We start from the raw sequence: 25,780 nt of genomic DNA, 5'->3' as shown, positions 1-25,780 counted from the left end.
GGGGTTACAGCCATTTGGGGGGTCCTCAGCTTGTGGCATGGGTGCTGGGTTCCAAACTCCGCTCCCCATATTTGCATGATTACATAGCAGGTACCCTTAACCACAGAACCATTTCTGTAGGCCTGGATTTAGCCTTTCTTTAAATTTTATTTTTAATTATGTGCCTATATACTGTGTGATGTGTGGGCATGTGCACTTGAGTGCAGGTACCCATGGAAGCCAGCAGAGGGTGTCAGATCCCCCGGAGCTGCAGTTACAGGCAGTTGTGGGTGCTGGGATTTGAACTCTGCAAGAGCAGCGTGTGCTCTTAACCACTGTGACATCTCTCTAGCCCCAGGATTAAGCATTTAAAAATTAAAAATGAGGCTATTTACTGAAAACAATTTTGTGAAGTCATGAGTCAATAGCAGAGAAACTGAAATTAAGTTGTTCAAATTTATCACAGTGCAGTCCCAACAGTGACAAATGATCAGGCTTCACATTCTTATTTCTTCCTATCTCCCTCCTTCCCTCCCTCCCTCCCTCTCTTCCTCCTTTCTTCCCTCCTTCCCTCCCTCCTTCCCACCCTTCTTAATTCCTGTCTTTCTTTGGGATTTTATTTATTTATATTTTATGTGAATGGGTGTTTTTCTTGCATGTATGTCTGTGCACCACATTCGTGCCTGGTACCCATGGAAGACAGGTGTGGGATCCCTTGGGACTGGAGGTTCAATTGGTTGTGAGCCTCCATGTGGAGGTTGCAAACAGAACCTGGGTCCTCTGCAAGAGCAGCCAGCGCCCTTAACCACCGAGTCATCTCTCACGCCCGAGGCTTTCATTTCTATGTTCTTAGGTATCTATTAAATGTTAAAGGCTCACTGGACCGCTTGACTCAGGGTGGGCTTGCACTGGGCAGTAACTGAGGGCAGAAACATGGATGCAAAGACAGCATCGCTTACCTTACTGATGTGGAACTCCAGCCGCCGCATGTATCTCTCAATTGTTTTAATTTGCTGGAATTAAAGGGAGAAGCTTGAAAAAAGTGCAGCCATTCACAGTGCAATTGATTAGGCTTGCGAGCCCAGTCTCATTAGCATGTCCTCTTCCTCCTCACAGGTCCCGGAAATACAGTTCTTACTACTTCCTCTTTCCTCCCACCCTGGCCACTATTTTAGGGTTGTTGTAATGTTAATTTTGAAAATACTTTTCAAAACACTGTCAGGAGAGATGAGCTTGAACTAATGATAGTCACCCCGCGTTTAACACCGAGGTGGCCAATCCACTCCATTTCTGGTGGGGCAGTCTCATTTTTTTGTTTCTTCTAAACCGAGCCTTTTGCTCACGGAGTTGTGTCTGAAACTGGGGTACATTTTGTAATCGTTATTTGCCCCTGCGGCAGAGAGCCATCAGTGTGGGCTCACAGATACAGCTGCTCACTCCAGCCCTAGGAGTTCTAAATATTGTCGTAACGTATGCTTGAGTTAATTGCCCTTTAAAATATCCTCATGGAAGAATATACTACAATTGGCGTTGAAATAAAGCTACGTATATAGAACAGCATGGAGAGTGACATTGTTCACAGCTAAAAAGGAAGACACAGAAACATCTCACTTCTAAAAGGCCTGGAAGAATTTTGTCAGTAAGACGATATACATTTTACATGAAAAGAAAGAACTAGATTCAATTGGTATATTTTCTTTCTATTGTATAATATATTGTTTGAAACATTACATTATATATGGAATATATAGTGGAAAATATATATTTAGTGACCCATAGACAATTGTAGCATTTTCCAATCAGAGGCGTCTCATACTTGATGGAAGTGGTAGCTACTATTCAAAGACCACATGGTGAGGACCTCTCAATCTGAGTTCTCGACTCACAGAAACCAGAGCAACACACTATGTGGAAGCCTTGTTTTCCCTCGAGCTGAATGCCCTTTGATTCTGCAGAGCCTGGTGCTTACTCTTCACAGAACAAAAAACAAAACAAAAAAAAACAAAAAAAAAACAAAAAAAAAAACTAAAAAAAACAAAAACAAACAAACAAACAAACAAAAAAAGGATTTTTCTTCCCAAGATGAGAAAATCATCCTTTATCTGGAATTTTACTGTCCCCCAAAGGGCCTCTTACTGACATCTGCTCAGAGCACAGTTTCATTTTTCAGCAGCACCCCAACCCAGATAGCCTACCTTGTCTAGGTCATACAGCACACCCTGGAATGAAAAGAAGAGCTCCTGGTTACAACACATCATCCGGAGAAATGCTGTCCGCTTTAATAAGTGTGGCTCAGCTCACATTTCTACATTGCCTGAATGCATCACCAGACCTACCAAATGCTATCCTTGGACTTTTTTGGTATTTGCTTTTAATGAGTAAAACTCAGGGTTATTTGGAGTACTCTCAAGAGCCACGGTTGCCTGACCTCTGCGACTCTACAATTGCACCCTGCTCTTGTGGCCTCTCAGCAGCTTAAGGGTTCATAAAGAAAACCCAGCAAAGTCTACCTGCCAACGAAGCAGAAGATAAACATGTTCTCACACAGCTGCCAGATCTACCAATGCAGACTCGCCTGGGGCTTTCTGCTGCCTTGAAAGGTTAAGGTGTGATAAATAACACTTGAGTATGAACAAAATCAGCCCTCATAAATGCGTCGGAATAGAGGATGTTCACCAACCAGCATGGATTCTATGGGGCTCACAGGTGCTCTCACTCTGGCTTCTTAGTGACCTTCGTCCCTTCTTTCCCTGCCACTGGCTGAGCTGGTTAGTTTTTGACATGAGTCAGGGTCATCTGAGAAGCGGGAATGTCAGTTAAAAAAATAAATACGACCAGGTTGGCATGTAGGCAAGTCTGTGGGGCATTTTCTTAATGACTTGGTGTGGAGAGGGTCCTGCGAGGGTCCCGCCCACTGTGGGCGGTGCCGCTCTTGAACATTTGGTCCTGAGTACTATAAGCAGGCAGGCTGAGCAAGCCGCGAGGAGGAGGCAGTAAAGCAGGGCTCCTCCATGGCCTCTGCTTCCGTTCTTGCCTCCAGGTTTCTGCCCTGACTTCTCTCCGATGGAGGAGAGCCTGTAAGCTGAAACAAACTCCCATGCAAGTTGACTTTGGCTGTGGTGTTCATCCTAGCCACAGAAAGTGAACTAGGACACTGACCTATATTTACAAGTCGGAGATAAAGCAAATAAACGTTCTTGTTTCTGAATTCTGAATGTGTTAAGGAGGTGCTAGGAAAACGGCAACACATCATTTTCTTATATTGCTTAGAGTTTTCTTCTAAAGATTTACTTATGTGTTTTATGTATACAGGTGCTTTGTCTGCATGCATGTCTGTACACCAAAAGAGGGTATTGGATCATGAGCCACCATGTGGGTGCTGGGAATTGAACTCAGGACCTCTGGAAGAGCAGCCAGTGCCCTTAACCGCTCAGCCAGTTCTCCAGCACCACGTAGGGGAATTTTCAAAAACCATCTTTATCACCTTTATTTCGTTATGAAGTATATCTACATAAGCACGTAGAGCATACTCAGAAGTAGTACGAATAAAGCATTGAAAAGAAAACCAGCGTTTCCCTTTTATTATGATTACTGTTTTTGTGAGACATGGTCTCCCTGTATTATAGCCCAGGCTGGCCCTCCTCCAGCCTTAGCCTTCCTCCTGCTGGGTTACAGGTGTGAGCCACTAAGCTCCCCTCTTCTTCCTTCCAAAACACATGCCAGGAGGCAATAGCTTTGCTACTTGTATCGATTTTCCTTAAGCCTTCCTCTCCTTCCCGCTCCTCCCCACCTCTGGTAACTGAGGAGAGGAAACGCCCACCCTCCTCCCCGTGTTAGCATCCTCATGGTCAGAGGGACCTACCAGGCGAGAGTTTCTTTTCATATCCTTTAACTGAGTGGTCAACTTGTCCAGCTCCGTCTGGTGAAATTCCAGGTACTCACTGCAAAGGTAAGACATCATGGTGAGCTCTCCCTCCAGGAGAGATTTGGGCCGTTGCTGACCTTTACCTTCTGAGCGGGAGTCAGGCGGTGGCTCCCACTAACAATCTCAGTGTCGGGGAGACTGAAGCAAGACCATTCTGTATTCTAGGCCAGCCTGGGCTTCCTACTGACTCCCAGGCGAGCCTGGGTTACAGAGTGAGACACCTGCCCCTCTCTCCTCTTGAGAAAAGAATCAAAACTTTGTGGCCGGGAGGGAGCACCTGGAAGTAGTAGCGGCTGCATTGGATCTTGTCTAGTTTGAAGAGAGGGAAGGAGATGAGGGAGTGCCCCTGTGAGGGTGAAAACCCAGAAATGAAAAGTCACCTGGGAGGGAAGAGTTAGACAGGACCAGGGTCTCACACAATTTTGTCACCAGTAGTGACTGCAGGTGTTTTAACCAAATGCCAGGCAAGTTATCTTCTGGACAAACTGTTCTTACGGCACATTCGGGAAGGTTTCAGACCCCTTTACAGAGGGTTTGCATGTGGGTATGTTTGAGGCAGGTTGTATACTCTGCCATCCAGGCTGACTTTGACCTTTTGATAATCCTCCTGCCTTGGCCTCCTGAGTGCTGGGTAGAATTACAGGTGTGATCTACTGCATCAGGCTCAGAACCCTTTCTTGGCCATCTCTAGTGCAGCTATGGCTGTCCACTATTGTCTAAGTGAAGTCCAGCCCTGGAGGGAGTTAGCTATAAACACATCACTGTGTCAAGCCTGCTTCAATGTCATGGATACGACGTGCCATCCCAACCCATCTCCCATCTGTGAGACTAAAAGCTGCCTCAATTATAGAACGAGAAGGAAACACCCAGCAAAGTATGCTGATATGCCTTTTTCCTTCTGCGACCCCATCCATCACTTGATAAGTGGAGATGGGACCAGAACTGCAAGGTCATCGTCGTCTACATAGCGAGTTCAAGGCTAGCCTGAGCTGCATTAGACTGCCTCAAAAACAAACAGAAGAAAATAGCAGTGGCACACATGGCCGTTTTCAGAACTGCTTTCCTAAGACTATGAGCTTGTAGAAAGGAAAGGGTTATTTCAGGAAGGAAAACGGTCCCCTTGCCCCAAGTGCATCGTCAAGTCCATTGTTCTTACTTGAGACCATTTTTCAGGGCCCTGTAGACCTCCTCTACTCTCTTCGGCTGAGGCTCTTTCGGAGTGTTGTTATTTTTGTGTCCTAAATTGTGCATTTTCTTCAGCTTGGCCTGAGGCTTCTTGAGAGCAGAGGCGTTTTCAATGAAGGAGTTACATCTAAAGAAAGAGAAAGGAGACTGTGAGTCTCAGACATCAAAAAGACCCACCAGGGAACTGCCTTTTAAATCTTCCTGCCCTCTTCCTAGTGCCCTGGACAGCAACAGATCCCAACTGAGCACATTTCAGTTTCTTGATGTTTGTTGAAAGCTTTGCTGAGCAGAGGCTACCCTGGAGGCATAGCCTAGCTTTGGGTTGTGTGCCTTTTTGAGGGTGCCCTTGTAGTCTAGCTCACAGGGAGCCAGGGATAAATGGTTCCGGGTAGAAACAATGAACAGGTAGTGTGGCTGGAGAGTCTTCTCCAGGTCCCACCAAGCCCTGTCAGTCTGACAGTCCATTTATAAAATAAACACACAGACGGTTATATTATTTAAACTGCTTGCCTATTAGCTCAGGCCTACCATTGCCTAGCTCTTACTCTTATATTCAGCCCATTTCTATAAATCTATACTTTGCCACGTGGCTCGTGGCTTACCAGTACCTCACATCTTCCTTATCATGGCAGCGGCTGGCAGTGTCTCTCTCCCTCAGCCTTCCACCTCCCAGAATTTTCTTCTCTCTTGTCCCGCCTATACTTCCTGCCTTGCTACTGGCCAATCAGCATTTTATTTATACAGAGCGATATCCATATCATACAGTTTATAAGTAATATAAGCGTCTGAGTGATTATTTTATACTTGGGTTATGGGACCGCGGGGGCTTGGTGTCACCTGGAGAGAAGATCTCCAACTACAAGGTAGATAGAAGTTATATCCAACCAAAGGGGGGAAATTCTTTGCATAATAACAGATACAAACATATACCTCAGTAGGATATGAATGACACCTTTTTTGGGTTAAGTGCCACAACATGACAAATAGCTAATTTTCTAGGGCATTAAACAAAACACACGTAGCTTGTAGTCAGAGCTCTCCTTGAAGTATTATTTATCTGATTTTACTTTAATTTTTTTTCATTTTGTTTTTTGCATGTGGGGTCTGTGAGTGTGTGTGCAGGTGCTAGTGCATGAGTGTGCACAGGTGCACAGAAGCTGTATATTCTTCATATATATATATATATATATATATATATATATATATATATATATATATACAGAGAGAGAGAGAGAGAGAGAGAGAGAGAGAGAGAGAGAGAGAGAGAGCGAGCCTGTCTTTAAACCTGGAGCTCCCTTGGAAAGGGAGAGCATCATGCAGCAAACCAAAGATGGCTTTCCTTGCTTATTACCCATTCACTCTCTTCCTTGGTGTTATGAGAGGGCTAATGTCCCAACCCCCACCAGAATAATATCAGCTCCCCAGAGTCACTCTGTGAGGCATCATCTTCATCCACTGCATAATTTCATACCAAATACAGTCTCCCAAACAGGAAGGTAGAGGAAAGAGTGCTTTAAAGGGGGTTGGGAGTGAGGCAGGGGTGATCTACACTCTCAGGTCCATGGCTAACTGTGGTACCTATCAGCAAACCAAAGTGCATGCTGAGCTCCAGGCTCTCAGCACCAAGTACCTGCTAACCGAGTCCACACTGGCATCCTGCCTCTTCTCATTGGCTCCCAGTCCTAAACGTCTCCATCTCATGGGCTTCCCTTCCCCTAGCTTCTGACTCCTGCATAACCCTGCCACTTCAGCCATACACTCTCTCGGTCCTCTTTTTGCCCCTTTCTCCGCCTCCTCTTTCACTCTCCTGACCACACACCTGCCCCATGGCCCAGCTTACCCTGCTCTGTTTCTCTCTAAGCTCTGGACGTTTCCAGATGCCACTGGCTGTACTCTCTCTCATATCTACATTAAAAACCTTCCCCTCAATCACACCTTGGAGTGGTCATGTCCCTCAAAGTGAGGACATGACCACTCATAATAGCTAGGATAAGCTAGCCATTTATGTATGTGAATGGCTAGCTTATTCTAAACCCTTAGACGTCTTTGCACAAGGAATTCTAAGTGATAAAAATGAGAGTACTTATTCTGGGTGTGTTATCTTTTCCATGAAGAAGACATTAACTACCACACACATGCACGTTGATGGGGCACACACATCTGCACCCCTGCCTCTTTCTTCTGCATCCCAGGAGGAGCACCCAGCACTTGCCTGGACCGCCTCTCTTGCAGGCCGCTAAAACCCGCGAAGGACTGGCTCCGGATGATGCCATTGGGTCCTCCAGGCGAGAAGGACTGGGATCCCACCAGCATGATTTCTGGGAGTCTGTTTGGCAGTCCTGTAAGACAGATGGAAGGTCACGGTGACTGTCGGCAGGGTCACACAGAAGCACTGACCTTGTCAACATTCAGTGTGTGACAAGTTGAAGTGATTCATGAGGTCCTGGTCATGAGGGCCATGAACTGCTTCTAGACTTTCCTAAAAGGAGACTCATCCACTTACACCAAAAAAATATGAACACACAAAATTACTGCCACTTAGGTTCCCCTTGGGGGGGGGCACATGTATGTGTTGCACATGTGTTTATGTGTATTTGCATGCATATGACGTGTGTGCATATGACGTAGACACTTAAGGTTGATGGTAGGACTCTTCCTGACAGTGCTCATCTTGCTCATTGTTGGCAGAGTCTCTCAACAGAATGCAGAAATTGACACTATGGCTAGTTTGCTTAGCTAGCTTGCTCCGGGGATCCCCTGTTTTCAACTTCAGTGTTGGAATTACAGGCCAGCTGCTCTGCCTGCCCAGAACTTGTGTGGGTTCTGACAATTGGCACTTCATCCTCAAGCCTGCATACTTTATTCACTGAGCCACCCCCATCTTCCTAACTGACGTATGTTTCCTTAGGAGTGCCGTCCGTCCGTCCGTCCGTCCATCCGTCCTTCCTTTCTCCCTCCCTCTCTTCCTTCCTCCCTCCTTCCCTCCCTCCCTCCCTTTTTTCTCCTTTCTCCCTCTTCCTCTCTCCTCTGCCCTTCCTTCTCCTTCCCCTCACCCCCTCCTTTCTTAGGCTCAACCAGGGTCTACCAAAGATAAGAACATTTGTGATGGTCCAGTCCATTCAATTACAACAGCACTGTATAAAAAAGCCACCATTAAAATTTTCAGATAGTCCAACGACCTGAAATTCAAAGCAGTCGGGCCTACGGGTGGGATTTTATGTGTAAGGCTGAAAATACTCGGTTTCTTTAAAGATGAACTTACTTAAACTCCACCTTTCTCTCCTTATTTTGATAGATGAGACTGTGTCACTGAGTTGGCTGGGCACATAAGAAAGGCTAGAAAGAGTGCTCACAAAGGAAGTGATAATCTGGTCAGATGAGAAGGCGAGAGAGGTCGGAGGCCACAGAGCACCCAATTCTTTTGGATCCTTTCTTTGGCTGTTTGTTTGGCTTTGTGAAGATTCCCCATGACAGACCAAGGTGCGTGTCAAAGCACAACTTCAGCTGGACAGAAGCCCAAGGCTAGTCCCCCAAGGGACTGTCCTAGAACTGTGAGGTAACCCTACCCAAGGTCAATCAGGCAGCCTCAAAGCATGTAGCATTGTCTCGGCAGGTGACGTCAGCCCAGGCAGGGGCTGAGCTGGCAGGAAAAGGTGAGTGTCCATACTGAACCCCCCAAAGTGGACACACAGCAATCAGTACACCCATTGTTCTTTAAGGAACCTGGGAGAAAGAGGGAAAAGCTAAACCCTCAGAGAGCAGACTCCGGTCCACACTGTCACAGGGCTTTAAATCCCTACCCTTCTGGGGAAAGTGTGCCCTATTGCAGGGGACAAGGTGCTCACTCACTGAGAGGTCTGTCTGGACAGTGAGCTGGCTTTTCCATGGCATGGGCCTCACAGCTGCCAAAGACAGAAGGGATTGTCTAGAATTTTAAGTGTAATAAGATAGAAATATGTAAAGGTAATAGACTGTGTACAGTCACCAGGCACAATGGAGCTGCCCCTGGGGACTCCACACACAAGCCCAGGTTGTCAATTCCTCAAAAGTTCTCACAATGGCTGGCCCTCAAGTGTCTACATTTCACTGAGGACGTGGTTCTTGGGCTCACAGAGCTGGCCCCACGCAGCATGACGTCACCTGCAAACTTGTAAAAGTTGTCAAGAAGGCATGATGATGGCTTGTGTGCCTTTTTCACTCCATTGGTTTTTGTTTATTTTCCTCTGGTGCCGGGGATTGAACCCAGGGCCACCCACATGCTATTCAGGGGCTCTACCACTGAGCTACACTTCCACTCTTGTATTCAATAATTTCACAGCCAAACACTCATCTCATTAAGTCTCAACTTTACAAATCTTTTAAATGTTATGTTTTTATTTTATGCATATGGTTCTCTTGCCTGCAAGTATGTCTGTGCACTACAAGCTCGAAGTACTAGCTGAGGCCAGAAGAGGGCGTCAGGTCCCCTGGAACTGGAGTGAACTGCCAAGTAGGGTGCTGGGAATTGAACTCAGGCTTTCTGGAAGAGCACAGCCAGGGCTCTTAACAGTCTTCTCTGCAGCCCCAACTTGACGAATCTTATTAGTATTGTATCTCATTTCGTAAAGTGTTCAACAGATCCAGTGAAGCACAGATATTTGATTAAGAATGAATAGCACACTTTAAAGCTGTTTAAAATATTGAACTGTTTCACACTTTCTAGATATTATATGTATATTTTTCTTTGTTTCCTTTGGTCTGGGTGTTTTGAGATGGAGTTTCACTATGTAGCCCTAACTGTTTTGGAACTCATTAAACAACCCAGTCTGACTTTGAACTTATAGCAATTCTCCTGCCTTAGGCTTCAAACAGCTGGCATTGGAGGCACGGTCTCACCATGCAGTACTGGCTGGCCTGGAACTCGCTGCATGGAGAAGGCTGCTCTCACACCTTTGCTCCTGTGTGCTAGCATAGAAGTGTGCTGAAATTGTGTGTGTGTGTGTGTGTGTGTGTGTGTGTGTGTGTGTGTGTGTGTTTCTTTAAAACCAAAAGATTTTTTCCCTTTCCTATTCTTTTTGTCAGTGGATTAAGCTACAGCGGCCTGGCTCCAAGCCTCAGGCATTCTAGGATAATTAATATAGGCAATGACCTGTTTATACAGCTGTTCAAAAGGCCCCTCAGGTGATTTTGATGCTGAGCGGAGTTGGGAAGACACTGCTTTAGAAATTCCATTACACAATCGGTTGTACTAATGATAGACTTGAAACAAAAGAGAAGAAAAGAGCAGAGGAAAACCTGTCATGTTGGGTAAGATGTAAAACTTAGAGGAACGTTGCAGTTTAACAAGTCCAAATGGTTTCGTAAATCTTAGTCTTCATTTTATTTTTATTTTGTATTCCTTTATTTATTTTGAGGCTGGTTGCTATACAACTCAGGCTGGCTCAGAGCTCACTATGTGGCCCAGGCTAGGCCTCAGTCTCCTGAGTACTAGGATTATTGTCCCCCACGCCTGGCTTGTTCTTCAGTCTTAAGCCCTGTCTGCAAAGTTCCAGCGTCACATTAGCTGAATGAAATGCTGTATGATGAAACCCGTGTCCCAGACTGTGCGGTCTGCTCATTTCTCCTTTCTGTCATGGGGACGACAGCATCTAAGAGTAGGTGTTTGTGCAGGGTTTTAGGATGCCCATGCTTTGGAGGGCGAAACATTACTCAGAAACATTTTGTTAACTTCCCATGGGGAGTAGGTGACTGTTAGGAGCATGGCTGGGGAGGGGTTTGACTTCAATTCATCTCTCCATCCGAACAATGATTTTTATCTACCAGGAAAGAATTTGAGAAGTGGTTTACATGGAAATCTCTATCCTTCCATCAGTTCCCCTGAGATGCGTACACACACACACACACACACACACACACACGCACACGCACACGCACACGCACACGCATGCAGCAAACTTTTAGAGACATAAAGGAGTGGGTTTTACAGGGTGGGACACAGGTGACCCATGGGGAGTGTATAGAACACCCTCCCCCAACTCTGCAGGTCTCCAGACTCAGAAGGAAGGCCGACAAACCTTTTATCTCCGTTCCTGAGAGAGGGCCTCAAACTTGCTATGTAGTGGAGGCTGACTGATAACTCCTGCTCCTTCTGCGCCTGCCCCAATGCTGGGATTACAGACGTGCACCAACCACCATGCCTGGCTAGGGTGACGGTTCTTTGCTTTGATTCTGCTGGCTTCGGTAGCCTTCAGTGGGTGGGCATCATCTTGCAGTGCTGCGTCTCCGAGCATCTTTCTGTCACTCCACACTTACTCTGGCAATTGGAATGTAAAATGTCCCTCTAGACAAACGTGTTTGACACTTGTTTGTTTTGGAAGAGTGTTGGACTTTCAGGGGGTGGCACTTCACTGGAGGAAGTGGGTCACTGGGAGAGGAGGCCCTTGGGACGTCACAGCTTGGCTCTCCTCTTCCTTTTGCTCTCTGCTTCCCGACACCAGACACATTGACCTGTCACGATGCCTCTACCCTGCCGTGATGAACTGTATTTCTTCGCACTACAAACCAACAACTACCACGCTTCTGTAAGTGGCTTTGTGTCAGGTAGCTGGTCACAGCAAGGAGAAAAGTGACTAGTCCATCTACTTTTTAGTTCTATCTACTCTTTAGTGCACTCTGTCTTCAGACAGATGGCTGCCTTCCAAGGCAGTGCCACAACATGACTCAGTTACTGAAGCTGCCCCACCGTGTGTGTGTGTGTGTGTGTGTGTGTGTGTGTGTGTGTGTATTCATACTATCCAACATAGTGTAAGGTTTCGAGCATTTAATCACCCACCCCTAAGCAATTTGCATCCTGATAGCAGCTTCTCCATTATACCAAATGTCTTAACTTAAAGTGCCAGTAGACTTTCACTGCCACTGTTGAAAGGGACACACGGTGGTGAGGACGTGGAAAACACACTCATCCTTTGGTGTGTCTTCAGGGGAGCACCTAAGAGCACAGAAAGGCACACAAGAGACATTCATTACAGGCTATGTTTCCAATACTGAGAAGTAGTATCCATGTTACCAGGCCTGGTGGAATGCTTGCCCATCATTCACAAGACCCTGGGTTCAATGCCCAGCACCACACACACACACACACACACAAATCATTACAGGAGTGGTTAGTGCACTGCGGCATAATCACTAGGTGGAAAGCTGTATCAGAATGAAAACAGCGGTAGGCAGAGTGTGTGTGTGTGTGTGTGTGTGTGTGTGTGTGTGTGTGTGTGTGTGGTCCCAGCACTTGGGAGACTAAAGCAGAAAGAGAATTCAGGGCTGTCTCGGGCTGCATAGCAAGATCCCGTCTCAGAAACCCAGCAGTGATAGCAAATAATAACACTAAGCTGTCATATCATTTTCTTAAGGAAAGAACTCTAGGGTATACTGGGCAGCAGTACAGTACCAGGAATGGTGAAAACAAAGCCATGTGCATAGAAACGATGGATGTACATGGCTGGGAAAGCTGGGGAAGCATAGACAGTTGTCTATGGAAAGGTGCGATTGAGTGGTAGTCAGCAACAGTGTAACATTTGCTGAATGTTGTTCTTACAGAGATTAATACATGTATTATTCTTGGATGCAAAATTCCTTTTCTTGAGATTCCAGACCCTTCGAGTTGGGCATGGTGAGAAGATAGTTTATATCAGAAATCATGTAAGATAGCTGTTGGATGCCAACCTTGTTTTTTATTTATAAGTCTTGCAGAGAAGAAATATGATTTCCAAGAAACAATGTAGTAGATTTCATAAATTTTGACTAGATTCCAGCAAGTCACAATCCCCCATAATGCCCTTATTTTGAATTTTGAGCTATATAACAACTTCCTGACTTTCATTCAAAAACCTGTTAGAGATTACACCAGATCTACATTGCTCCGCTTCATGGAAAAGCGTTTCCAATAAGCAGAGTTCCATATAAAACTACAGACTCAGTTTTGGATGCTGTTACTCATCTTCAGGACTGCTGGAGCTTTGCAAAAGAGACTTCTTAGGGTGGAGAGATGCCTCAGATATTAAGAACACCGGCTACTCTTCCAGAGGACGAGAGTTTGAGCCTCAGCAGCACCCATATGGTAGCTCACAGCCATAACTCCAGTACCAGGGATCCGATTCCCTCTTCCGGCCCCTTGGACACTGCATGCCTGTGATGTACATACATGTACGCCTGTGGTGCACACACATACGTTCAGGCAAAACACTCATATGCATAAAAAATTAAAGTACTCTGGTGTTTCTGAAAATTACAGCTGAATCAATATCTACCTTTATGCATTAAAACCCAGAAAAGGGGTTGGATGTGTGGAGAGATGGCTCAGTAGCTAAGGGCAATTGCTTCTCTTCTAGAGGACCTTAGTTTGGTTTCCAGCACCCACACTAGGTGGCTTACATCCACTTGTATGTAACACAGCTCCAGGGTATCTGGTGCTCTCTTTTGGTATCAATACACACACACACACACACACACACACACACACACACACACACACACACACACCAGGATCTTTTGAAACTAGAATGATCAGATGAGACTCTGCTGAATCAGAAGGCAGGTTTGGGACAAGAGCACTGAGCCACGTGGAGGAGAGGTTGAGATGGATGGAAAGCAATCAAGGTGACTGGCTGCTTCCCCCTCACCACATGAAGTCTCACATTGTGATTGCTCCAGAAAGGACAGGTAAGAACAACACCTCAGGCAAATCAGGGCTACCTGGAGAATTTAGAGATCACCTGATGCTGAAGAGCCAGCGATGGGAATCACTTTGGCTGGCTGACTGCTTGGAGACTGACTATGAAGAACGTAGATCATTAATACCACCAGAATTCACAGAAGTGATGAGAAGATGCCTGGGAATCAGTCTAGGTGACAGTTCTACTTTGTATTATGCTCTGACTAGCTGGTGTTCCGATTTACAAAACATGTTGTGGTTGGGTTAGCTTATGTTTACATATTTCTCTCTTCAAATGTCAGCAGCTCCTCCAGGACTAACATGGTTAGGTTTGACAAGGGGCAGATCTCCAACAGGCTTGCTCACACCTGCTAGGCATGGATCTTCACACTGAGGAGTTCAAAGCAGAGGTGCTTAGAGGCTTTGCTGAATGAAAGCAAGTAGCAAACCACCCAAGCAGCCAGAAGGAAGGCTTTGCTGGTGTAATAACAGTGAGTGCGATTCAGGAAGGAAAACAGGGATTGTTCGGGTTTTGTTTTTTAAAGTTTCATAGGCATCAAAACTGTCTCCAACATCAGGAAACGAGAGACAGCAGAAACAAGTCAGGGAAGGGAAAGAGAAAGAAGAACCATGCTGTTTCCATCATCCACAGGACCACAGTGGAATTTATTTACACATCAATTCTCCCTTTTCCCTGCAGAGCATAACTGTGGTGCAGAATGCATACAGTTTTGCATGTTGCTTTTCCTAGCAAGCTTTTTTTTTTTTTTTAAATTTAAAAAGCTCTTTGGGGGCCAGGTTACACAGGTTAACCCCTACATTCCATGTTCTCCTTTGGTCAGTAAAAGGAAACCCACCCAGACTGCATTACTTATGTTTCTATTTCTGACTTTAAGATGGGGAGGGTTTGCCCAAAGGCAAAGGCAAGCCTTGCATGGGTAAGAGTCCATCACATCTGTAAGCACTCCAGCTGTGAGATAGCACATCCTGAAATCTAACAGTGGCTAGTCTAAACGGGAGCATCTTAACCCTCATGGGGTTTTCCTTTTCCTGTGTAAGCAAGTATCTTAGAAACATAAGCAGGTAATTGTGAAGCATCCCTGCTGATAACAGAAAACATCCATTTATGATGTCTGAATGAGAGGAGGAGGGACATCACTGCTCCTGCTAAAGCATGGCTCTTGGGCAAAGGTCCACTAAGAAACCAAGAACTGTCAACGTTCTGAGCTAGGCTAGCTCCACATCAGCCCTTGGAGACCACACAGCTAACAGTGGTAAACAACTCTATGATCAGTTCAACCGCTTTCTGGAGGCCAGGGCTATAAGCACGCAAGGAAGCCCAGAGAATTTCTGGGGTGTAATAGGAGCTAGAATTCTATTGTGATGTGTGGCCGATCATAGAGCTCTTGCCTAGGATGTTCAAAGCCTCAGGTTCCACACTCTACACCACAAGGAAATATAAATAAAGATAAATATAAATAATTAAGTAAATAAATGAAAATTTTAAAAATATGGGATGATTTACATTTACTAAGACTCACACTGGAAACACAAGGTGAGTAAATACTATGGTTGAGGAATTTCATATCAATAAAGCTGATTTAAAAATCACTACCAGCTTCCAGAAAAAGAGTCATTATTCCTTCTATAAGAGCAAGACCCAAGAAATCGGGCCAAGGAAAGGAAACACTGGGGTGAGGTGTCTCCCTCCCCCGCCTGAGCACAAATGACTCTAGGAAGCTGATCCTTTTCCTAGGAAGGCCCAAGTCACAGGCAGCACACTGGCCCGCTACTGAGTCATTTCTTCATGCCTGACGGGCCCCTCCTTTCCTAACAGTGTGTCCTTCTGTTTATGCACCTCCACATCTCATTCAGGAGCAGAAGTATAACTCAGTTGTCTCAATGAGCATTGGAGCCAGATGTAAACAATCTGCTATGCCAAATGATATTTGAGATGAATCCTAAAAATAGATGTCTGCTTATTATACATCTACAAGGCACCCATTATAGAATTGACTAATGTTTTTTAAAAAGGAGATATATTTAAGTCATTGTTTATTTTTTTAGATGTATTTTCTTTTTATTATGTGTTTGGGTGTTTTGCCTGAATGTGTCTGCAGCATGTGCATGCCCTCAGAGGACAGAAGCAGACTTCAGATCCCCTAAGATTGGAGTTATAGATGGTTGAGAGATTTCATGTGGGTCCTGGGAATTGAACCTGAGTCGTCTGGAAGACCAGACATCTCTCCAGCCCCCACTGCTTACTTCTTAAAAAAGTATTGATACTCTAAAATAAACCAAGGCAGTGCCAATAGCTGCTTCTCAGATGTCAACACTGTCAAGCAAATGACAAATTCCCAGTAAGATAAATGGTACAAATGGATGAAAAAATTATAAACAACTTTCTATAACCTCACTCCTTAGCGAACAGATGGAGGGACCAAGGTAGGTCCCATAGGCCTCTTAAGCAAGCGCCACACTTGAGCAACTACAGATTCTGTTTGTAAAACAGAGAAAGCAATTCTTCTCCATTTTATTTTTCACATTCCTTCATTGGTTTATGTGTGTGTGTGTGTGTGTGTGTGTGTGTGTGTGTGTGTATCAGCGTGAGCTCTCTCTCTCTCTCTCTCTCTCTCTCTCTCTCTCTCTCTCTCTCATGTATGCACTTTCCATGGCACAGGTGTAGGAAGGCCAGAGGACATGTTGTGGGAGTAGGTTTTCTCCTTTCACCATGTGGTCCTAGGAATCAAACTCAGGTCCTCAGGCTTTGCAGCAAGTGTCTATCTGAGTCATCTTGTTAGCCCTAACTATTTTAATGTAGAGCATTATGAATCTCTACTGGCAATGAAACATCCTCCAATGTTGAAATCAATCACAAGACTACTTGGGTATTTTCTAAACTATTAGTTATCCCCAGCAATGAGAGGGCTTCTGTTTAAACAGAGAGAGAGAGAGAGAGAGAGAGAGAGAGAGAGAGAGAGAGAGAGAGAGAGAACATATACACACAGAGGGCAGAGAGAAACACACACACACACACACACACACACACACACACACACACACACACACAGGGCACAGAGAAAACACAAAGAGAGAGAGAGGGCAGAGAGCAAACCCAGTGGGAACAGTGCTTGAGGTGCGAGCATGAGAAGGTGAGTTTCCTTCACGAACCCACATAGAAAGCTAGCCATGGTATGCAACACTTTTCACACCAGCACTGGGGAGACAGAAGGAGGAGGTAGATTCCTGAGGCTCACTCTAGTCTACCCAGGCCAGTGAGAGACTGTCTCAAAACTCCAGGTGGACAGCTCCTGAGGAATAACTGCAGAGGTTAACCTCTGGCTTCCGCTCACATGGCACCTACACACATTCAGACACTCACACCCACCAAAACAGACAGAAAACGAGGAAGTATTTTTATGACAATTGAAATGCCCAAGAACACAAAGACAAAGACTCTTATAATAAAGATCTTGTTCTCAACCAATTTGACAAAAACAGAATGAGAAAGAAGAAACTAATATTTAGACTTGCTGGAAATTGATAGAGATGATTTTCTTTTTAGATTGGTTTTATTTTATATGGATGAGTGTTTTTCCTGAATGTGTGGTGTGCCTACAGAGGCCTGAAGGGGATATTGGATTTCCTGGAACTGGAGTTATAGATGGTTGTGAGTCATCATGTGGGTGGGTTTGGGGACTCGAACCCGGGTCCTCTACAATAACAACAAATGCTCTCAACCATTGAGCCATATCTTTCTTGTCCCCTAAGATTCTATCAATAAACATGAAATTACTGACTGTATTGTATATATTATACTGGCAGGGTGCTATATATTGTCTATGACTGGGGTTTGCTTTGAAAATAATTTCATTGGAAAAGATTCTATGACTATACACAAAGCAGTTAGGAATCAATTTTGGAAATAATAAACAACATAAGGGAGATCTGAGGTGATTTTTCTCCATGTTCCTAGGAGAGCATCAGGCCAGTGCTGATATGAGGGTGGACTCAGGCAGGATGAGTCAGAGCTCAAGTTATTTCTGCAGTTGACTGTTCTAATTTTACCTGGCTACTCAGCTTCTCTGTACCCCGGTCACCTATTTACACAAGACACACAATTTAGAAGATTTTTGTGACATGGCAGTGAGATAATACAAGCAAGACCTGGTATGAATAGGTGCTTGATAAAAACTAGTTTTTATTAATATGTTAAAACAATGAGTCATTCCAGGAGAAAGAGAGATAAATGAGACAGGAACAGCCAGGCCATTTCATTACAAACAAAACACATTTTTTAAAAAGCTTCCTCCAGGACACTGAGTGTGGACAGACTAGAGGAAGTCTACAGAGTGAGAACCAGTTCCCTGGGAAATCTGCAACTTGTAGATAGTCTATATCAGTCAACAACAGTGACCAAGAAGAACTAAGAGCGCAGGCATTTTAGAAATCTAGTTCAAAAGTCAGTTTTTTAAAGATTTGTTTTTATTTATGTGTATATGTTTCTGTGTGTGAGTGCCATGTGTGTGCCAGTACCCTCAGAGGCCGGCAGAGGGTGTCAAATCCCTTGGAGCTCCAGTTAAAAGTGGTTGTGAACTACCTGATAAGGGTGTTTGGTACCAAACCTGGGTCCTCTGTGATTGTGATCTCTGAGCTCTCCTGGCATCCCCAAAAGTCAACTTTAAAAAAAATTCCATTTAGAAATTGTGTGATTCTTATAAAAAAAAAGTTGCAAGAAAAGTACAAAAGCTCCAGTTTGTCTTTCCCCCAGATTCACCATTTGCAATATCTGTCACAATTTTCTCTGTAATTTCTTCTCCACCACACACACACACACACACACACACACACACACACACACACATTTTTTCTGACTTTTTTCCCCACAGTAATTTGTATATACATAGCTTCATAAACAAATTTCTACCTCTTCCCCGGCCAGTTTGTAGTATGATACAAGTTTAGCATTCAGTACTTTAATTCATATTTTCTAAAGGCACAGTTACCCACTTAAATATTCATAACCCAGTGATCAATACCAGGAAATTTAATATTAATTCTATAGTATTATCTAATCTATAAATGTTATCCAAATTCCACCAATTGTCCTATTAGTAGGCTGTATATTGTCTCTCTTACCCCTTACTCCAGGAATGCATCTGGGACCATACAGTGTTTCTCTTGTTCTATGTCTTTAGTTTCTCTCAATCTGGGACAGTTCCTTGGCTGTGCTTTGTGACACTGACCTTTGAATAGAATTCAGATCAGCTGTTTTACAGGATATTCCTACTCTGGGGTTATCCAGTATTTGCACACCCAACAGAATACATCACAAGAGTGTAGCAGAGGCACAAGGAGTCATTGACCCCATTATTGGTGTTATTGGTTTTGATACTTTGGCCAAGTTTTGTTTTTTGCTTACTTACCAATTTTTTGCCATTGTGTTTGGTATGAACTTGTTAGGGAGGTACTTTGAGGCTATAGCAATGCCTCAGGAGTTTCGGCATCCACTGCTGATTCTTGCCCCAGTAAGTCATAACCACGATGGTGGCATAATGGCACTCATAATGGAACTTCATCATTCCTTGGTATGTAAGAAAGGGCTTTCTCTACTTCTTGTATTCATTAATCAGCTAGTTAATTGTTAATACGGACTAATGGATTCTTATTTTCAATGGGTTATAATCTATTACTATCATTTTAAGAAAGAGCCAAATTTTTTGTTTGTTTGTTTGTTTTTTTCTTTCTTTAATGGGTTTTTGATACAGGCTCTCACTATGTAGCCCAGGCTGGTCTTGAACTTGCGGTCCTTCTGCTTTTGATCCCAAATGCAGGAATTACAGACATGTGCCACCATGCCTGGCTCAGCTGTTTCTTGAAGCATTTTCTGAGCAGCCCAGCCAGAAATTAGCATTTTTAGGGACTCCACTGTATCATGATTATTTTTCTTAAGTGTCTTACGTCTTTAATCAAGCCCCACCCCTTTTGAGTCATTACCAGATGTCTTTTGAGCTATCTTTGATACTCAGTAAAGGGCAAGACCAAAGAAACAAAACCCCATAAACAAACAAACAAACAAACATAAAAAGATCTTGGCTTTGGGACCAGGTGGGCCAGTTTCATTTAGTTTAGCTCTGTAAGGCCTGCTCATTCTTGTCCTAAGTTACCAAGGTTACTTCAAGGAAAAAAGTGCATGGCCTAGTGTGGGGCAATGGTCTTTCCCATTACCTAGAGTTGCAATTTGAAGAGCCATCTAGTTTCATCAATCAAGTGGCGCATGCCCCTTATAAGCCCACGGGCATTTCACAGCCAAGAAAATGCACAGTGAGAAGTGAGCTGCAGCCCCTTTCTCTCTCCTAAATCTCCTCCCCAAAGGTGACAGCACAGTGCAGTATGTGGAAGCTATTTTAAGTGTCTGCCTGAGTCATGTGAAGAGTAAAGAAGAAATGTTAACAGCCCGTCTATTCACTGGGTTAGTCAATTGTAGGGACTTCTAGATAATTGACAGTGCTTCAGCCCTGGGGAAAATGAAAATTCTGCTCCTTCTTCCGTTCTGGTGGATTAAATAAATGCAGGGAGTAGCAGCTGGCCTCGTGATAATTAGAAGAGAAATGATTCAGGGCACACAACCCGCTTAAATCTCTAGAGGGGTTGGGTTGATTTGGACTAATGCTGTCATGGCTCATTTTACAATGCAAAGCCTAGAACACTCAGAGGACTTCACCGAGTGCACACTACACATCAAAGCAGGCTAGGAGACAAGAGCGATGTGCACTTAACTGAGACTCAGGCTGTTTGTAATAATAAGTAATTTTGTCTATTTTTTTTAAAGCTGTGGGTATCAAAAGGGGAACATGTCTTGGGAACATGGTTTTGGAGACAGCTTGGCTGATCCCGCTGAGAGAAAAACACACCCACCATGAACCCTTATTTTTTTGATCATCAGATTGAAAAACAACACTCTGGTGTAGAAGAAAATCAGCTCCTCCTAGTGTATCTGCATGCAGCCTGATCATCCCCAGGACCTGGCAACTCCTTTAGACTGTGGCTTCATTATAACAACCTCACAATGATAGATGTTCTCTTCCATTGCATTTGACTTCAGCAAAATTATGATTTTTTTTTTTTATTTTACAAAAAAACCCTATGTTTTATGGTTCTCACCAGAACTGAGCTCCATCTTGGAAACCTTAAGCAGAACCAGCTGTTGGGTTCTAGGAGAACATGCCTAACAGTGTGCTGAGAGGGTGTAATTTATATAATGGGCTTGTCAAAGACTGGCATCCATTAGTGGGCTCAAGAGTCAGGTAGAAAATGAGTCTGGGTCTTATCCATAAAGCTATATGTTGCCCTTTATGTTAGAGAATGGACAGGAAATTACCTTAAGTAAAATCTTTTTAGAGAAGGTGCATAGAATGAAACTGATAGGTTTTCCATAGGGCCCACTAACTCTCCGTGGCCATATTTTTTCCATGTCCTCTTATTTTTTATCTTATGTTATTTATTTACTCCCTGAGAATTTTATATATGTATACAAATATATTGAGATCATATCCACTCCCCTCCCTGATTGCCTCAGCCATACCACAATAGGTCCTCCTCACAACTTCATTTTGCTACTTTTTTGAAGATTTAGTATTTTATTTATGTATGTGAGTGTACACACACATATTTGCAGGTGCCCATGAAGATCAGAAGAGGACATCAGGTCCCATGGAGCTAGTGTTACAGGCATTTGTGAGGTACCTGACATGGGTGCTGGGATCTAATCTCTGGTCCTCAACATTGAGCATCAAGTGCTCTCAATTGCTGAACCATCTCTCCAGCTCCCTCCTCCTCCACCTCTTCCTTCTCCTTCATTGTCCACCCACTGAGTTCCATTAGTGCCACCCATCTGTGCATGGATGTGGGTCGTTCACTGGTGCATGGGCAACTTCCCAGTAGCCATACCTCCTCACCCTCCAAAGTCAAAACTCTCCCTTGCCCAAAAGCCATCAGCGGTGTAGAGCTGTGTTAACACGTCTTACGTAAACTGGATTGACAGAGGAGAGACTGGCAATGTTGTGATATAAATACAGTTACAACTGTGGACACAGTAACAATGATTGATAATGGCCTATGTCTGAGCTAGTCTTCCATAGTAAACTCTAGCAACAGGAACAACTGCCATCATCTTAAAAATAAGGCCGTCCCTTTCAAACTGGGGTTAATTCATCATTTTATTCCTGTTGTTATGACAACACTTCAAAAGCAGTATCTCAATGCTTAGCATTCAGCCGTCTTATTATAGATTTGACAGTAATATGCGTACATACGCAACGCTACTGAGTGAGGCTTAAAAATGTGCCTGGAGGGCTGGGGGGTAGCTCAGCTGTACACTGCTTGCTTAGCATGTGTGAGGCCCTGGCTTCACTTCTCAGTTCCTAGGGGTAGGGTGGGAGAGGGTAGGGTGGGGGCTGAAGAGCATCATGAGAAGGAGTTTAAAACCTGGATTCCTTTCTTGGCTTTGGCCACAGGACTTCCTTTTGTTTTTCTACCCTCAAGAAAGTGAGGGCTTGAAGAGTGGAGGGAGGGAGGGGAGACTGTGGTTGGGATGTATTGTGTGAGAGAAGACTAAACTAAAAAAAAAAGAAAGTGAGGGCCCACCCAGGAGAGGGAAGCCTGAAGAACTCATGTGGGAAGACACTAATTATTCTCACCCTACTCTTTGGCTGTTTGTGAATGAGAAATTCTCTCATTACCTGATTTATTTAATTTTCTTTTAAAAATATAGTTTATGATTTTTTTATGTGTCTGCATATGCAGGTGCCCCTAGAGGCCAGAAAAAGGCACTGGGTCCCCTGAAGCTGGAGTTCCAGGCAGTTGTGAGCTGTCCTGGGTTCTGGGAGCTAAACTTGGCTGCACAAGAGCAGCAGGCACTCTTACAGGCTGAGCCAACTCTGACTCCATTTATTCTCTTGATTACAGCAGGTAGTTTCTGGGAGTCAGTAAATCGGTGTGTTCTGATTGATGGCAATATTCTTAGAGTGATCTGCTTATGGAAATCTTATTTATAGTATCCAAGGCCTATTGAAACTAGGAACAGTTATGAAAGGTAGTAGCCGACAAAGGGATGTTGGTGATGGTGTGTGACTCGAACAATGCCCACTTGTGTTCTTACTACGATTTGATAAACACATATAAATGCTTGTTTACTTTAACATTCTAATTCTTTCTCTCTTTCTTTCTTTTGAGACAACTGTTTCTTTTTTCAGCTCAGGGATAGCCTGGAATTCACTTCGGAGTTCAGACTGACTCTAAACTTATGGCAATCCTGCCTTAGTCTCCTAAGTCCCTGGATTGCAGGTGAGAGCCACCACACCCAGCTTTAGTATTTCAATTTCTCTTAGCAGCACACAAACAGGATTATGTTTCCACTAAGGGAATGAGTCACTTGAATGTTCACTCTTCTAGTCACTGTACATTAAAAGAAGTAGATACATCTGCTGCATTTAACTAATTTTCTGTCTTGAAAGAAATCTGTGGTGGATTATTTGAAATCATGTTAACTATTACTAAACGAAGGACAGCAGACAAAAAAAGAAAAAAAGATAGAAGAAAATACTAACAAACTGCTTAATTGAAAAATAACCTAGCTTCAGAATTAGTCCTTTTTTTTTTTTTTTTAAAGACAGGGTCTCACTGTGTAGTTCCGGCTTTCCTGGAACTCACTATATAAACCAGGCTGACCTTGAACTCACAGAGATCCACCTGCTTCTGCCTCCTGAAAACTGGGATTAAAGGTGTGTGCCTCTATGCCCAGCTAGTTAGTCTGAGGCAAGGCTGTGTGTGTGTGTGTGTGTGTGTGTGTGTGTGTGTGTGTGTGTGTGCTGTCATATGCCAGCAGGTTCAAAGTTAAGTGGCTTCCCATAGGCTTGTACACATGCTCTCTTTGTGGTAATTTTAGCACATTAATCTGCTATAATTGGGGTGGTTTCTGCTGGTCCTTGCTGCTGCATACCAAGAGGTGGCCGGGTGCAGAACATCTGCAGTTATTCTTGGCTGTCAAAGCCAAATTATTTATCATCAGAATGCAGAGCAGCTATGTGCGAGAGCACAGATGATTCACAAGCAGAATAATGCGACTTCCCACTGGACACTGAGGGTTTCCAGGGATTTCTTAGATCCTATGTTTGGTCCAAAGGATACAAAGCTGCAAAACAGTAAGAAGACAAAAACCCATCTCTTTCTTAGGCTTTAAGAACAGTGGTGTGTAAAGGAGGAACACAGTTTATGAACCCAGCACTGGATTTAATGACACAGGGAAGATCCCAAGTACCATAGACAAAAGAATACGTTAGAGGCTAATTGGTGCACATGTGGAAGCCATATTGCCTGTAAGCTGAGCTTAAGAAGGCCTTGTCACATTGTCCCTCTTGAGCCCACAGTGTCCTACAGTCACACCATCCTGACATCTGGGCTAGAAGAAGCTTCTTTCTTCCATGCTTATAACACACACACACACACACACACACACACACACACACACACCACAGACAGACACACACTCACACACACACACTCACACACACAGGATCTGCTATGTAGCCCCCCCCCCACACACACCACAGACACACAGACACACACTCTCACACACACACACACACACACACACACACACACACACACACAGGATCTGCTATGTAGCCCCCCCACACCCCACAGACACACACTCACACACACACTCACACACACACACACACACACACACTCACACACACACTCACACACACACACAGGATCTACTATGTAGCTCCCCCCCCCACACACCACAGACACACAGACACACACTCACACTCACACACACACACCACAGACACACACACACACACACACACACAGGATCTGCTATGTAGCCCCCCCACACCCCACAGACACACACTCACACACACACTCACACACACACTCACACACACACACTCACACACACACTCACACACACACAGGATCTACTATGTAGCTCCCCCACACACACACCACAGACACACAGACACACACTCACACTCACACACACACACCACAGACACACACACACACACACACACACACACACACAATCTGCTATGTAACCCAGGCTGCTTTAGCAGTGATCCTCCTGTCTCAGCCTCTCAAGCATTGAGATGCCTGGCTTGCCTGGATATTGTCTTTGGCTTATTTACCTAGACGGGAGCCACATCCATTTCTATGGAGTAGGAAACTGAGGGTTGGATGCCTTTTCCGAAGGCTTCTGGAAGTCCTGTGGGCAGCTTGATTACCTCCCTATCGCTGTCTTCAAAGGCTGTTCTCTCCTACACCATGCCACCATCACAGCATGCACACGTCTTCACTGGACCACACAAGGTCATGTGAAGGACAGCTTTGCTTTCTGGGGACTCAGCCCTCACTCTGCAATGCTTGTCCCTTCTCTTCCTCATGGGACAAGTTAATGAGGAGCCACTTTCGAGATGCCTGGGACGTCTAACATGGTTTGAAAGTAGACAGCAGGAAGGAAAGTTGGCTTATTTCATTGGGCACAAAGTGACATTGGACTATCCGATAAACACCCACGGCTTCAAGCTGCACACTGAAGTGTGTACCAGGGAAATGGATGAGGTCTGCTTTGGCTCCCACAGTCCCCAAAACTAAAGAGATCTCTGGGGTAAATATAAAAAAAATCTTAGATGATGGATAATCGGGGATTTGCCCTCTATGTTCTCCTTACATGTGTGTTTGAACAGTTAATTTTACTTATTCAATTATGTGTGTGCACGCATGTGCATCTGTGGGTGTATGTGGGGGCCAGAGGCCTAACTCTGTGTCACTTTTCAGGAGCCACCAACCTAAGCTATATCTCCTCTACACCACAGTTCTTAACCTTTATCATTCTTATGAGCTCATTAGGGCATAGTGAGCTAAGAGTAGAGGACCAGCCAGGCGGTGGTGGTGCACACGTTTAATCCCAGCACTCGGGAGGCAGAGGCAGGCGG

At 44.4% G+C, this 25,780-nt stretch overlaps 1 protein-coding gene across 7 annotated transcripts in view; it reads right to left on the bottom strand.

Annotated features, from left to right (window-relative positions):
- Ripor2 (RHO family interacting cell polarization regulator 2) overlaps positions 1 to 25,780 on the bottom strand; it is a 124,838-nt gene that overhangs the window by 56,322 nt on the left and 42,736 nt on the right. For all 7 annotated transcript variants that reach the window (XM_036187905.1, XM_036187898.1, XM_036187901.1 and 4 more), the window contains exons 2-6: positions 7,302 to 7,428; positions 5,061 to 5,216; positions 3,842 to 3,920; positions 2,175 to 2,198; positions 939 to 992 (exon numbers count right to left, since the gene is read on the bottom strand). In XM_036187905.1, the coding sequence (XP_036043798.1) occupies positions 939 to 992; positions 2,175 to 2,198; positions 3,842 to 3,920; positions 5,061 to 5,216; positions 7,302 to 7,428 (440 nt within the window). The remainder of the gene's footprint in view (positions 1 to 938; positions 993 to 2,174; positions 2,199 to 3,841; positions 3,921 to 5,060; positions 5,217 to 7,301; positions 7,429 to 25,780) is intronic.

This window comes from Onychomys torridus, chromosome 5 (genome assembly GCF_903995425.1).
Source record: "Onychomys torridus chromosome 5, mOncTor1.1, whole genome shotgun sequence".
In the NCBI taxonomy this organism is placed as follows: domain Eukaryota; kingdom Metazoa; phylum Chordata; class Mammalia; order Rodentia; family Cricetidae; genus Onychomys; species Onychomys torridus.
The sequence above is the reverse complement of the archived record's forward strand: the minus strand, read 5'-3'. Positions and strand labels throughout refer to the sequence as shown.